Source organism: Oryza glaberrima, chromosome 2 (genome assembly GCF_000147395.1).
Source record: "Oryza glaberrima chromosome 2, OglaRS2, whole genome shotgun sequence".
NCBI lineage: Eukaryota > Viridiplantae > Streptophyta > Magnoliopsida > Poales > Poaceae > Oryza > Oryza glaberrima.
The window spans coordinates 30,914,509-30,928,886 of NC_068327.1; the positions used below are offsets into that span (position 1 = coordinate 30,914,509).

At 46.8% G+C, this 14,378-nt stretch overlaps 1 protein-coding gene and 1 pseudogene across 1 annotated transcript; one reads left to right on the forward strand and one right to left on the reverse strand.

Annotated features, from left to right (window-relative positions):
* The first annotated feature begins 4,944 nt into the window (after positions 1-4,944).
* Positions 4,945-6,681, forward strand: LOC127761551 (cyclin-dependent kinase inhibitor 1). Its single transcript, XM_052285861.1, has 4 exons — positions 4,945-5,529; positions 5,630-5,694; positions 5,800-6,009; positions 6,178-6,681. The coding sequence occupies exons 1-4, from the start codon at positions 5,098-5,100 to the stop codon at positions 6,257-6,259; spliced, it is 789 nt and encodes a 262-aa protein (XP_052141821.1). The 5' UTR covers positions 4,945-5,097; the 3' UTR covers positions 6,260-6,681.
* A 6,738-nt stretch (positions 6,682-13,419) lies between these two features.
* Positions 13,420-14,356, reverse strand: LOC127762375 (uncharacterized; annotated as a pseudogene).
* Positions 14,357-14,378: the final 22 nt, after the last annotated feature.

Genomic DNA, 14,378 nt, shown 5'->3' on the forward strand with positions numbered 1-14,378 from the left:
TGCGTAGTAGCTTCTGTTGTTCTTATAGCTTCCATGTGCAGGCCCTTTGATTGAAGCTACAGTCATTTTTATGGTAGTGGAGCATTACTTGTGAGATTTCTGAATGGAAAATTCTTTACATGCTTATCCGGTCTGGTATGTTTCTTGGATGCAGTGTGTGATATCATCATCATCTGGACATTGATAGAATTGTCAGGCTCCATATAGGCTAATTAACTAGCTGTATCTACTGTTATTTACTCTGTGCCCAGTGTTGTGAGTGTTTAATTAGCCCTAGTAGGCAAATAAAGTATACTCATTATACAATCTTGCCATCATTAGGCCAAGTGTACTTACCTGGAATCTCCCCCATTACAGGCGCAGTTCATCAGAAATGCATATTTTTCTCTGACGAGAAGAGATCAGCAAACAGAGGAGACAGTGTATTAATACTAATTTAATTTTAGTATTTTACCGTGGATCGTAACTTTTGTCTAAGGCAGTGAGCCGCATGTGACATCAGAAGATCGCACAAAACTTCGATTGGTCAGAATGAAGCCATGTGATGTGCTTTTCTTTTCTATCCATTTCGTGTCACAGGTACCAGCACACACTGATGCGATCCGAACTAAATATATGTGTGAAACTAAAGATGGTCGATCTGTATCTGTCGGCTAACATTATTATTATCCAATGTCATGTCTGTTTGTATCATGGAAAGGGCATAGATCCTTTAGACTACAAGAGGAAACGACAATATGTCATCTTACTAGAAAACAAATAGAAGTAGAGAATCCAATGGCATATATAAACGACATTAATTTTTCCTTCTACCTTGGAGGACATATAGCAAAATTGCAGTTTGTACTGATAGATGGAGTTAATGGTATTACTCAAACTTACTCCATATTTAATTTGTAAGGTACAAAAAAATGAAGTAATTTTGAGAAAATGTTTCGGACGCGGATTGATATTTTTTTTGTAAGAATACTTCCTGATATTTGTTTCAAGAATACAAGATATCGTGATAGCACATATATAGCCATGGTATCTATCTTTCTATCCATCTATCCATCTATATCTCTCTGTCTATCTGTCTGTCCTGTCAGTCTATCTATCTTTTTTTAAGAGAGAAGGGTAAGTACGTTTTATTCGGCCTCTATATCCAACCGGATATATACATCTATCTATCTATCTTTCTTTCTTTCTTTCTATCTATCTATCTATCTATCTTTTTATTAGAGAAAGGTACTTTTTACTTGGCCTCTACATCCAACCGGATATATACATCTATCTATCTATCTATCTATCTATCTATCTCGTATTATGAAGAGGATGTAAAAATAAGTCTACCTAAATATTTATTATATTATTAAGATAAAAACAGATAAAAACACCAAACTTACTCTGTAGATCATGTTGGGTTTAGATTATAACCATATAGACTGATTAAACTACTTTTTTTTAAAGAAATATGGGACAACACGAGCGCACTCTACATCTATGAGCACCTCTGAATTGAAAGACTGGTCAGAATATCTTGAGATTGACGAAGTCACCACAGGTGCCTTGCTATCAACCGATATGTTGAAGTCACCACGGGTGCTCGCTATCGACGGATATGTCGCTGTCACTGTAAAAATAATTAGCCATAAATACAAGCACCCGTGTAAGTCTAGAGCTTGAACTCGGGTCTAGGCGGACTGTTTTCACCACTAAGAAACTAACCAGTTGAGCTACCTCACTTTCCTATATTAGTTACTTTAGTTTTAAAATATTGTATCTAAAATATAACTATACCTACTAGACCATGAAACCTTAGAGTCCCACTACGGTGCTCTCTACTGGTAGTAGAAAACAATATGAATCATTGTTATTATTTGATTGAAGGTTCAAATCTATTTATATTACCTCCCCAAATAGCGGTAGTAGAAATATGCAGGGGTATTATTATCAAAAAAAAAAAGGTGCGAAGGGGTATAATCATCATTTAACAATGATTAAACTTTTTCTTTCTTCTTTTTAAATTTTCCTATGGAATATGAGTGATGCTAGTGCAATAGATGACCATTGATCAATCTAGCGAAGAAAAAAATTTAACAAAGTTACCCCTAACTATTGTATTAGTAAATTATTAATTACCCTTAATAACAAACGGTTCATATCTTTTCTACAGCTGGTAGTATCACTACTTGTAGGGAGCACCGTTCTTTTAGATAATGGATAATTAACCTGAATGTCGCATAAAATATGAAAACAGGAAAAATGTTGGGTTGAATTTTGTTCTGAAAAAAAAAAGAAACTTGTAATACCCCCTTCAGTTGGTAATAGATGATGTTGGGCGAACTTTGTTGTTAAGGATAATTAGTAATTTACTAATACAATGGTTAGCGGTAACTTGTACAAGAAAACAACCCTTAAACTTGCTAAGCTAGTTTTCTCGTGGTGGAACCTGCACAATAAATTCAAGTTCTAGATTTATCACATGTGCTAGTATTCACGACTAATTATTCTTTTAATAGCCAACGACGTGCTGGTCGACAATAAGGTGCCTACGGTGATTTCGTTAATCTCAAAATATACCGACTTAATTAATCTCAAAATATACCTACTTCGTTAATCTCAAAATATACCCACAAAGACTAACGAAGACACATACGCGCACGGTATCTCTATGAGCACCTATAAAGACTAAGTCAGTACCGTGCGCATATGTGTATTCACAAAGGTTAGCGTGCACGTGTGTACATGAGTATTTGTATTTATATTGTGTTTAGAAAAAATAAAAAGTAATATTTTACGTTGGGAGTACTAATGCCAGGAATGAGCTAGTATTGAATCGAATTATACTTTTTAAAATGTAGATCCGTGTAAAACGGTATGAAAAAATCAAACCCACAACGTGCTGATTCATGCTTAGAAATAAAGTTGCAACTCATTAGAATCCATGAAATCTTATATGGTTTCAGAGGAAGGATAGGGAAAAGAAATGATCATTTATATACCCTTTTCCAGGGGAGGAGACAGGAGTAGGGCAACTAGGGTTGCAGCCCTACTCCTGATCCTAAATATTCATTGAAATTTCATTTTAAAACTTTAAAAACTAGAAGATAAAGGCAAAATTATATACATTCAACCAATTGAGTCTTAGGTTTGGAAAAATTCTAGCTCCGCCTGCTGCCCTTTTACTTCCCTGGACTTTATCATGTAAGTTCCAATGCGTTGCCCTCGCGAAGAAAAAGCTGAACGTGTTTGAACGTACCACGCACGATGGGTTACGTTGTTGAATGTTGATCACCAGTAGATTGAGCGATCTCATAAGCAAATATAGAAGGCCAGCGCCGCAGGATCTGAACATTCAGCTACCGAAGTACTACTAGTAGCCAATTAGTAATCGATGTGATACTGATACAATCTCGTTGTTGATCGAGGCGAATAAACAAACCGGCACGCACGCACGCACCACGCAGAAATTAACCACCAACGTGCCCATTTCGGATCGACCTGATAGCAGTCGACAGCCGCTGACCCACCACCGCGTACGAATTCGTGACAAGTAGTGGCCCCCCACGGACGATCACCCCCGATTGATCGAATCCCCTCCTGCAAGTCTCTGCATACGCCACATCAATGCCTCCTCATCTCTTCTCCAAAAGACCCCCCCCCCCCCCCCCCCCGACGTACGCCAGGGCCCGTATGCGCCACACGTGCGTGTGCTTTCGTGCGCGCTGCCGACGCCGCGGCCGCTCGCCACGATCTCGCTAGCCGCTAGCGCCCCATGCATCCGCGCGCGGCGATGCTCCGCGAGAACGGTTGATTCGGCGAGCAAACCTGTGTGTGTCTGTGACTCCGTGTGATAATGCGAGTGAGAGTGTGATCGAGCACGAGGACGGTGGCATGTACTACCGCCGTGGACGTACGCGGTGGCTGGCTGTGTGTCTCCGTGGGAGGTGGGTCTGTATTGTACGGTTGGGTAAAATGGGTAGGGGCCAGCCGGCAGTGGCCAAAACCGCCGCTACCCGATCGAATCGATCACATTTATGCCTTGCCGCCAACTTGCCGTTTCACGGTCCGGGCGCGTGATCATGCTCATTGTCACTGTCCCCCCTCGGCATGCACGTTTCGTACGTCGTCGATATTCACCTACTTTTGGATCGGGTGTTTGGGCGTTTTGGCTTCTTTTTTAGGCTAGACTACACTAGAAATTCCGCTCCTACAGATCGTACAGGCTCTCTAGCCCGACAAGGGAATTAAGCCGTGAAAACACGTCGATCGTTTTGCGCAACCGCACCGCACCGCCGGGACGGCACGGCAGGTAGAATCTGGAGCCGCGTCCACCCTCCCTGGGCTGGGCCCCGACCTGCTGCCGATGCTGGTTGCTGTGCCAGACTGCTCGCTTTTCCAGAGAAGCCTTTTGAGAGTTAAGGCCGGTTCCTTTCTTGGGTTAATGCCGCGATACCGTAGGAGCACAAACCGTAATTGCAAGCTACTAGTACGCGCGTAACGTGACGTCTCTCACGTAATCTCGTCGCAACGTCTCAAAAAAAAAAAATTACAAGCACACGCTGCACGCATCCGTTACGGCTCGCAGGCGCTCCTCGCGGCCGTCCGAGAGGTTCAAATTTCAAACAGTCAGCCGGAGCCCTGGAGCAACGGCACCCGTCTGATCTGTCCCTGCACACGTGTCGGGTATCCAAGGACGGTGCGGCGGGGGCAATTCCGTCATTACCGGCTTTCCGTTTCCGTTCCGTTTCCGCGACCGGCGATTCCCCGTTGCGGCTGTTCGGGAGGTTTGTGAAAACGACCGGACGCGACCGGCACCAGCGTCGCAGCCCAACGGCCAGATCCGGTTAACGGCGCCGTGAGTGCGGCGGGCGCGGGGGCATCTCCCAGCCGTCGGATCGGGATCTGATCCCCCTCGCCCGTGGCATCTTTATATTGTAGCAGGCGACGCGACGCGAGCGGCAGACGGAGAGAGAGAGAGGAGGAAAAAAAGTGGGGGAGAGAATCCAAAGAGGGACATCACATACATATCCCACCAGCGGCGAGGAGAGGGAGAAGGGAAACGGCCAAAGAAGGCGACGGCGGCGGCGCAGGAGGGGCGCGCACGCGGCGCAGATGGGCAAGTACATGAGGAAGTTCAGGGGGGCCACGGGGGAGGAGTTGGCCGCCATGGAGGTCACGCAGGTGGTTGGCGTCCGGACGAGGTCGAGGTCGGCAGCGGCGGCGGGCGCGACGACGACGAAGGTGCAGGCGGCGTCGGCGGCGTCCACCAGGAGGAGGAAGGCGCTGCTGCCGACGGCGGTCGTGGGGACTACTCGCCGTGACGGCGGGAGCTGCTACCTCCAGCTGAGGAGCCGCATGCTGTTCATGGCCCCGCCGAGGCCGGCGCCGGCCGCGAGGGCTCCGGTTGTAGCGGAGGCGGCGGGTTCCGGGAACGGAGCGGCGGCGCATGCGGCGGCTGGCCTCTCGCGTTGCTCCAGCACGGCGTCGTCCGTGGACGCGGCGGCTCAGGACAGGAGCCTCGCGTGCCGCTCCGACGTCGCGGAGGTGAGGGAATCGAAACCCTAGAATTCGAATTCGAAAAATGATCCCAGATCTCTAATCACCGGTTGCTGAAGCGTGCGTGCTTTTTGGTGATGTTCTACAGGCAGGCAGCGAGCATGTCCCGGAGGGCTCGGCGAGCGACTCGGCGAGCGGCCGTGACCGCGAGAGGTGGGAGAATTCTCCCTCATTTCCGGCAAATTCTTCTGAATTATGCGTTCTGACATGCCCCTGACGCCGAATCACCCTCGATTTTTCAAAATTTTCAAATTCCAGGAGAGAAACAACTCCATCAAGCTTTCTCCCCGGCGAGGTGAGCGATCTGGAGTCGGATCTGGCTGGAGGACAGAAGCGCAGCCGTCCACTACCTTCTGCGGCTACAGCCTCAGCACAGCAAGCCACGCGGCCGAAGATTCCGCCGGCCGCCGAGATCGAGGCGTTCTTCGCGGCGGCCGAGGAGGCTGAGGCCAAGCGCTTCGCTGCCAAGTAAGTATATACAGAATTTTTACCGCTCGCTGTAACATCTAGTAAAAGTTACTGCGCGCCCTAGCTAGCTTCGTTCTTCTTCTCCGATGCTCGCGCGTGGCGTGAATTTGCCGCTGCTGCCGGCGAGCAAGATAATTAACGTACGTGCGCTTCTTCCCATGGCCGCAGGTACAACTTCGACGTCGTTCGCGGCGTGCCCCTCGACGCCGGTCGGTTCGAGTGGACTCCGGTGGTCAGCAGCCGAAGCTGAAGCGAGCGTGCAGATTAAGCGGAAGCTAGAAAGGAAGGTACAGGGGGGGCGCCGTGTAGAAAGGGAAGGCGAGCTAGAGAGAGAAGGAGAAGAAGAAGAAGAAAATATGCTCATCCAAAGGGAATAAACGGGAAAAGTGGGAGACTACAAAAAAAGAAGCATTATAGCCTAACAACCACCGATTCGACTCTTTTTTCTTTCACATTTTCTTTGCATTTTTACTCTTACTGTGTACTAGAAAGTAGTAGCAGTAGTAAACTAGTAATTCGTCCCAGTATTTATCAGAGGTTTATCTCGATAGGAATAGATATATTATCCCCTTACTGTAATTGCCTCCATCTTGTATTTGGATGGAAATTAAATTTACTGTACAGCAGCAGCAGCTGTTCTGCAAGTTTAAGTTAACCATCACCGTTTTATTACTTAATTTCCCATGCATTTTAATTCCTGCAATGCTAGTACCACAGTGCTATAAGCTCAACAAAATGTACGTCTTTATCGTTTAAATCTCTTGGTACATCAGATGGAAAAAAAATCATTGTTCCATTTAGTAGTTTTGCACGTACTACGTTATCACACAGGTCAACCAAACCTGCAAAATTCTTTCTTTTGGCTATGTCTCTGAGTAGACGCAGCATAATTCATCTCGTCTCTGAGCTAGAGCAGCATATAGTACAGGCAAACTGCAGTGGAGGCTTCTATGGCGTGCCGTGAAAAGAAGGTTAAGATGGGTCCTGCAGTTCCCGTGGCCGAGGCGGATCGTCCACCAATGGTATTTCCGGTTAGTAAAAAGCTCCATCTTGCAGTAAAGTGCGACTAAACTAAGCAAGTAAACTAGTATGATTAGTGCGGGGTAAACGAGTGTTTACGTGTAGACGATTGGCTTTGGATCCTGTGCACATGGGCCGTGCATGTGGTGGATGAGACGATAGAGAGAGAGAGAGAGAGAGAGGCTAGGGAATGTTACTTCCATCGGGATCTGGGTTTCTTCAGCTTGGTTGATAAAAACTATGAGGATGACGAGGAGAAACAGAGAGAAGTTTTGTGGCTTGGATTTGGGGCCACAGTGCGTGCCCACTGCTGCTTGCTGGCTTTGCACTGAAAGGAAGAGGGGCTTTTAGTGTGTGGCCCACTGTTTCTTGTCACTTGACCTTCCTTGTTCATTTGGGTTATTTCTGACACTGGCTCTATATGGAACTTCACTAGCAGTACTACCATTTCCGTGTTATATTCAGACAAACATATATAACAGATGATATGTTTTTCAGTTCTTTTTTTTCTTCTAGGTGTGTGTAAACTGTTTAAGCGAAGTCAAATTTTTTGCTTGCATTTACAAAATGGAACAAAGGAAAATGGGTGCTCGTGGGGGTGGTGTGCATGGGAGGGAGATGACGGCTAGCACGAGCACGTTATGAGCACGACTATTTATGGCGAGTTAATATACTAACTGGCCAGGGTTCACAAGGTCACAACACCGAAGCAACAAGCCGAGATCCATGGATAGTGGGGGGTAGATCTTGTGAAATCCGGGGTGGTTGTTTGTTCGGAGATCCAGCCGCAGATGCATCTACTACCATCACAGCAGCAGCAGCAGCAGCAAGTGGCGAGATGAAAAAGAGAGAAGCTCGCATAGAAAAATGGGGTTGGAGATCGATCGATCGATCGATCAGAGCAGAGGCCAAAGCATATTAAAAAAAAACGAGGTGGTTTGCTTGGGGAAGCGTGGCGCTGAGCTCCTGGGGGAAGAAGGTGAGGATCCCGAAGCCGGTAAACATTCGGCGGTGGATAACAATAACCGTCAAGTGGGGTGGCACTGAAACTGTGGCTTTTGTAGCTCCATTTTGGGGCAGGTTAGCTTTGGAAGTGGCAGAGTTTATTCCTCCGTTTCACCCTGCCTACCACACTAGTAGTAGTACTACTGCTGCTGCTTTTATCTTTGCTTGGCTTGGCTTGGTTTGCAGTGTCACAGTTTCAGGTCCGGTTTAGTTTCTAATTTTTTTCATAAAAAATCACATCGAATCTTTTAAACATATGTATGAAATATTAAACATAGATTAAAAATACTAATTACACAGTTTACGTGAAAATCGTGAGACGAATCTTTTGAGTCTAATTAGTCCATGATTAGCCATAAATACTACAGTAACATATATGTGCTAATGACGGATTAATTATACTTAAAAGATTCGTCTCATGGTTTCCAGACGAGTTATGAAATTAGTTTTTTAATTCATATCCAAAAACTCCTTCCAACATCAGATCAAATGTCCGATATAACACTCAAAAATTTCTTTTCGCGAAACAGGGCCTCACTCATCAGCGAGCTATAGCTACCAGGTGTACTACGTACCAAGAAGGCCAGGACCTGTACACTGCAGTAGCAGCACAGCTGCTGCACAGGAGCCACAGCTTCGCTTGCCTTTCTCAAGAAGAGTGTTCGTTGAGTCCATTTTTCCCCTTCCCTTCCTGAGAGAGAAGCCACCGCTAGATCCAAAAGTCTGAAAAAGCGCAGCTCGGCATGAATTCAAAAAGGGGTGTTTGTAGTGACAGTAACCTGCAGGGAATGGCAGAGAGGTCACTGTAATCTTTCAGAGAATGGCAGAGCTTGCTCCTGCTGCTGCAGTCTGCTGACACCGTACTTTAACCGCCGGAATTGCTCTGCCATTTGGTGGTGCCTGCACTTCCTTTGGTAGTACTAGCAGTACCTGCTTTTGTAGTAAGTGTGTTGTCCATAGTATGGTGATAGAATCAGCATGTGGAGTTAATCATCTATGGATCTCTATGTATGATTAGTAGTAGTAGTAGTGTGTGTGTGGGCGATTGCAACGGGACAACGGAGTAAATCGACCAATGAATGCAGCGAAAAAGGGGATACGAGTGTACTGCTGCTGCTACACTGGCTAGTGTCAAGGACGATTTTGTGCTTGAACTTGTCACTGGCAACCGTGTTTTGCAGCAGAGGATTAACGGTACTTGCGTGTACGTACAGATCGGCAACCCCTGTTTTGTTTTTCGGCCGTTGCTCTGTGCATTCATGGTGTGACGACGAGATGGGCACCGTGTACGGGTGTAAATGGATTGGATCTAGACGCCAGAATTAGAGTAGCAGTAAAATACTAGTATACGTTGCGCAGAATAATATATCCGTATCCGTATGTTGAAATTTCTTTGGGCCCTGCCGACATTTATGCACCTTAAATACGGATCGAATCCTGTTGATATGGTACAGTGCATACAACTCGTGTATCACATAGAGTAGTGCGTATATCTCAGGAGTCGATCGAACACCATAAGCTTAATTTGGATTGAACACATATATACGGGTTCTAATTTCTGGTCGCCAAAAGAAATTACTACAGCCCGTGTGTCTCATCTCTCGACTCTCTGAGTACTTTTGAGTTTGGCCTGAGAATAAATTTGGCCCATGATAACTAGTACAATCTGGTCTTCTCGGCCCAGTGCCCAACGCGCCGGCGCCGTGCACAGCGGCTGCCGTCCGCAGCGACCGAAACCCCAGGCCGCCTCGGCACGCGGCTTTCCGTGGGCCGCGGCTCGGGGCCTCGGCAGAAACGGATCCGCGCGGCGTGGGCGGGCGGCGTCGCGCGCGTGTCACGGCGTTTTTTCTCCCTCCGCTCCCCGCGTCCAACCCGGGGAAAACGCCCCGGCGTTTTGGTCGCGTCGTCGTCACGGCTGCTGCCGCGGCTGACATGCCGCGCGGGCGGCGGATTGACGGGTGCGCGGGGGTGAGGGCAACCTGCGCGACGGAGGCAGGGGGAGCTCCGCGCCTGTGCGCGTGTCGCGTCCTGCCGCTTCGTGCCTCACAGCCGCAGTGGCGCAGAACGCCAGAACGGATGCGCGTCGCGCGGGGAGGGGGCCGGTTCATGGAGTGTGCTGATCGGGTGTTCGAATTGATAGATGGGCTAAGGCCCATTCGAAGATTAATTCTTTGAAAAATCACAAAAGCCCACCTCATGAGATGGTATGCATGTGAAGTTTAATATCACCTTGCTTATTCTATGAGATGGGGACTTTCTTAAAGGGGAGGATGCTCTCCTAGCCATTTGAAGCATGTGTGATGGAGAGAAGAGGGGTAACACGCGTGCGCTTGCTCGCTTGGCCTGGTAGGTGGCGCGCGTGCACTACGTACGCGTTGAATGGTCCACAAAATTGGCTCCTCACCCTTGCGCAGATGCAGCCTCCTTCTATAGTTTTGTTTTGCCGCAGGAAAATTCGGATTTGTTTTGTTATTGGAAACATTCCGAAAAATCCGGCGTGAAAACGGCGTGGAGTCCGGATAAGTTACGCGCGACTTATCCGGCTTGGTTACGCAGAGTGGAGATCATGCGGGCGCCCTGATCAAGCGACCTATCTCTATATAAACCGTGCCGCCGCCTTCACGCAACACACGCGAAATCAATCTAGGGTTTGCCTCCTCCTCTGTGTTGCTCCGTCGCTCGTAGACTACTCCATCCCGTTCGCCAGCGTGCACCGGTGATCGGGAGAGCAGGTCTCCGGAACCTCTGTCTTCGACGTCTTGCACGAGAGAAGGCGGCAATAAGGTTTTTGGGAAGCGCTTCGCGCGACTGCTCCCTGTTCGTCTGCGACGGCTCGCCTTCCTCTCCGCTCGCGTGCTGCGCGCCTTTGTCGACGCTCGCAACCACGAGTAGTTCCTGCCGAGCAACCGGTCTTTCCGCCACCTCGGTACGTGTTCGATATGTTGCGCATATTTGATCTGTTCATGTTTTACTGTTTAGTTTACATGTGTAGATCTAATGATACGTTAATGCTAGTATACATATGTAATGCCATGATTTATTTATGGAATATATTAAGTCATTATATGCTTATATTCTCAGCAATCGGGATCGTTCGGCAATCGGCACGATGTAGCCGTGGTTTTCTGGCTGTAAACACGGCCGACGAAGTGGGATCACTGGGATGTGATTACTCGCGGCAGAGTCGGTACGTTAGGTCGAACCAGCGGGTTCTCGCGGTCGCATCAGCGCAACGCTGGTGAGGAGCATGGTGCATTGCATCGTTGATAAGACCGGCCCAGGCGAAGACAAACCGATGACCCACTGGTCTGTGTCCACAGGGCTATGCACAAGCAGCACAACTCGGGAGGACGACGGGTTAATTTATCTTTGTGGATGGAGTACATGATTTGATTGGCAATAACAACATATTCAGATATATTTGCCCGGAGAAGATAGATATCAGAGTACGTATGCCTCCAACCCGTCCAAACTATTATTTTGATTTTTGTTATATATGGCGGTGTGTGTAAATTAAATATTAGCCAACATGATGAGAGATGACATACACTAAAGGATAGGGTAGGGTCCATCCCGATCGATGGCAAACATTTGGAAAGTTTCATCGATCCTCTCTATGGAGCAAAGTTCCCTTGATATAAAATTACTTATTTTGAGATTTCACTTTACTCTATTTTCACATTTCATCCTGAGCATAACAATATAATTTAGATTCTTAACTATTTACCACTTTTACGACTTTTACGAGTGATAATTAAAAATTTACCACTAAACTCATATATCATACATATGAGGACCCACCTGTGAGTGATAAATTCTTAATTGTCACATCTTAAAAGTGACAAAATAGTTAAATGCGCAGGACACGTGATGAGCCAACCATTGACTGAGGTGGAACATATTGTAATAGAGAAACTAACTTACGGAGTGCATTATTGTCCTTACTATTGATTCTACTTTTTATGCATGATCTAAATAGCTTTAGTCATTACATGCATCAATCATCGTTATCTGTTATAATTGCTCTCATCATTGTTGTTTTGTGAGGACAATGTAGCAACATTTGGTGCGCTGTTGACGTAACATTTCCTTCGTTTGACTAGCTGTGGCAGGCTCTATTATTCGTTGTGCTCTGTACCCTAGGCATCACGAGGTTAGGTTCACTGGAACTGACTTTATCTTGCACTGGATAGGCAACCATGCTTTTGCCCTAATTACCAGTGGCGTTTTTTCCTTTTCTGTTCCTTTTGTAGAAACCCTTCTTTATAATGGAGGAATTCTGGACGATTTTTGTGGGAATGTCTGTTAATCAATTATATTCATATGGAAATCCTACAAAATTTATACGTTCAAATGGAGCCCTTAATAATCCAATTTATTGGGTTATTAAATAGTCCAATCATCCAATGCATGTGAGTTGTGTGGATTACTGTTAAGATATATGGACGGTTGAGATTTGTTCATTTTTTTCGCGAACGCGTTAGATTTGTTCTTGAGAATGGTAGCAACAGAACCTGGCCTCTTGACAAGAAAGAAAAAAGAAGCTATTATGCCAAGATCTGGGGGGTCCTGCACAAACGTCACTGATTGCGATCAGTTCTTTCTGTACTTGTAGCTCTCCAATTGGAGCGATTGGATAGTGGATTTAGTTAGCGGAGAACGTACATGACTTGGAAAGGAGTTTCACAGCTTTGTTATCAAACATGTTCAGAAGTACACAGTTTTTTTTTTCTTCAGAGGAGTTGTGCATGTTTTTGTTGCTTTATCCTGATGCTTTGAAACAATGCTCAGCATTCACTAAAGGATACGGATTGAATTTTGCATTGTTTTCTTCCTAGCCTCAAACAACTCTGCTCTGTGTTTCAGCAGTTTCAATAGAACTTGTGGAGCTTGTGAGTACTATATAGTACATCCACTATTGCTAGACGCCTTACCGAGATGACGACCTGTATTAGGGACAAAGTGACCACAAAATCCGCTAACTAAAGTGACTCAACAATAGTTAACAGTCCTATTGGCTTGTAAAGATGGAAAAGTTGAGCACCATTGCTTGCATCAATGCCCTACTTTCAGTTTAATTTAAAACCAAGATGATTTGATGTATGTTGAGAACCTTGAAAACGCTTTGCATAGAGCCGTGCATCTAGTGCAGCACTGCAGCGGACATGTCGGGAGAGTGAAGTATCGATTTGCTAGAAACAAAAAGGATCATGATTCAGGTGGATCCTTCCTCTGTTCTTCCTCTCGTTCTCTATCATACACACTCTCTTCTGTGGATCTTGTCCCTCTTTATGAAATCATACAGCAGAGCATGGAACAAGACAAAGGAGAGCACTGTTGATCCCCACAGGCCAGAAAGGCTCCATCACTATAGGCTATCCTCTCTTCACAGATCTGGCCATCTGGCAGACTAATGATTGCACCATAAAATTTTCGATCTACACAAGCGCTGCATTTTGTACAGGGTGGAGGGGGAAAAAAGAAACAAAAAAAAAAGAAGAAAGAGGAAGCAAAGACTGATATGGATCTAGTGGACAGCTAGCTAGAGAGACAGCACTTATGCAAGAAAAAAAAAATACACAATTGTTTGCTCTTCAGCACACACTGGCCATCTAGCACACAAGCAACCGAGCACAATCATCTACAAAAACTAGCCTTTGAGACAAGTACAATGCAAGAGGATGGTCACAATATGAGACAGAGACGAGAGTTCCATGTGTGTTTTGGCTGAGTCCCATATATGTCATCTCATTGCTCCTGCAGTGCATCAAAGGATCCTTAATGAGACAACCTATCATACATCCGTGTACTAATGAACTGTGTACCATGTGTGTGGCATGGTGGACTGCCGATCATGGCTCACTGACCTGCTTGGAATCGGCCACGTCGGTGACCATCTCGGTGTCGACGGTGGTGCTCTTCTTGGCGGTGCCATTGACGCCGCCGACGCAGAGAGGCTTCCGCAGGCCGAGCATCTCCTTCCACCGGCTGGATCCCTTGGCCGACGCCCTGTCGTCGCAGCGAAGCTCGTCGCGGAGCGTGGTGGGAGGCCGGCCGGAGGAGAAGCCCCCGTCCTTGAGGGGAAGGATCCTGCCCTTGGAGAAGAGCTGGTCGGCGGCCATCATGGGGTGGCTACCCACCGAGAACTCGAAGTTGATATCCTCCTCCTGGCACCGCAGGTTCATCGCCCGGTTCTGCACCGGCGGCGGTGGCTCGACGACAAAGTCGCTGGAGAAGGAGATGCGCGGACCCAGCGCCGGCGGCTGGCCGCCCCCGAACGCCGCGCCGCCGTCCGGGTTGTACATGTTGATGCATGCCATTTTGACGCTCTGGTGGTGGTCGTG

Coding starts and splice junctions, on each gene's coding strand:
- LOC127761551 (XM_052285861.1), top strand. CDS start 5,098: ATGGGCAAGTACATGAGGAAGTTCAGGGGGGCCACGGGGGAGGAGTTG. Junction 5,530..5,629: donor GCCGCTCCGACGTCGCGGAG/GTGAGGGAATCG, acceptor GATGTTCTACAG/GCAGGCAGCGAGCATGTCCC. Junction 6,010..6,177: donor GCCAAGCGCTTCGCTGCCAA/GTAAGTATATAC, acceptor CCATGGCCGCAG/GTACAACTTCGACGTCGTTC.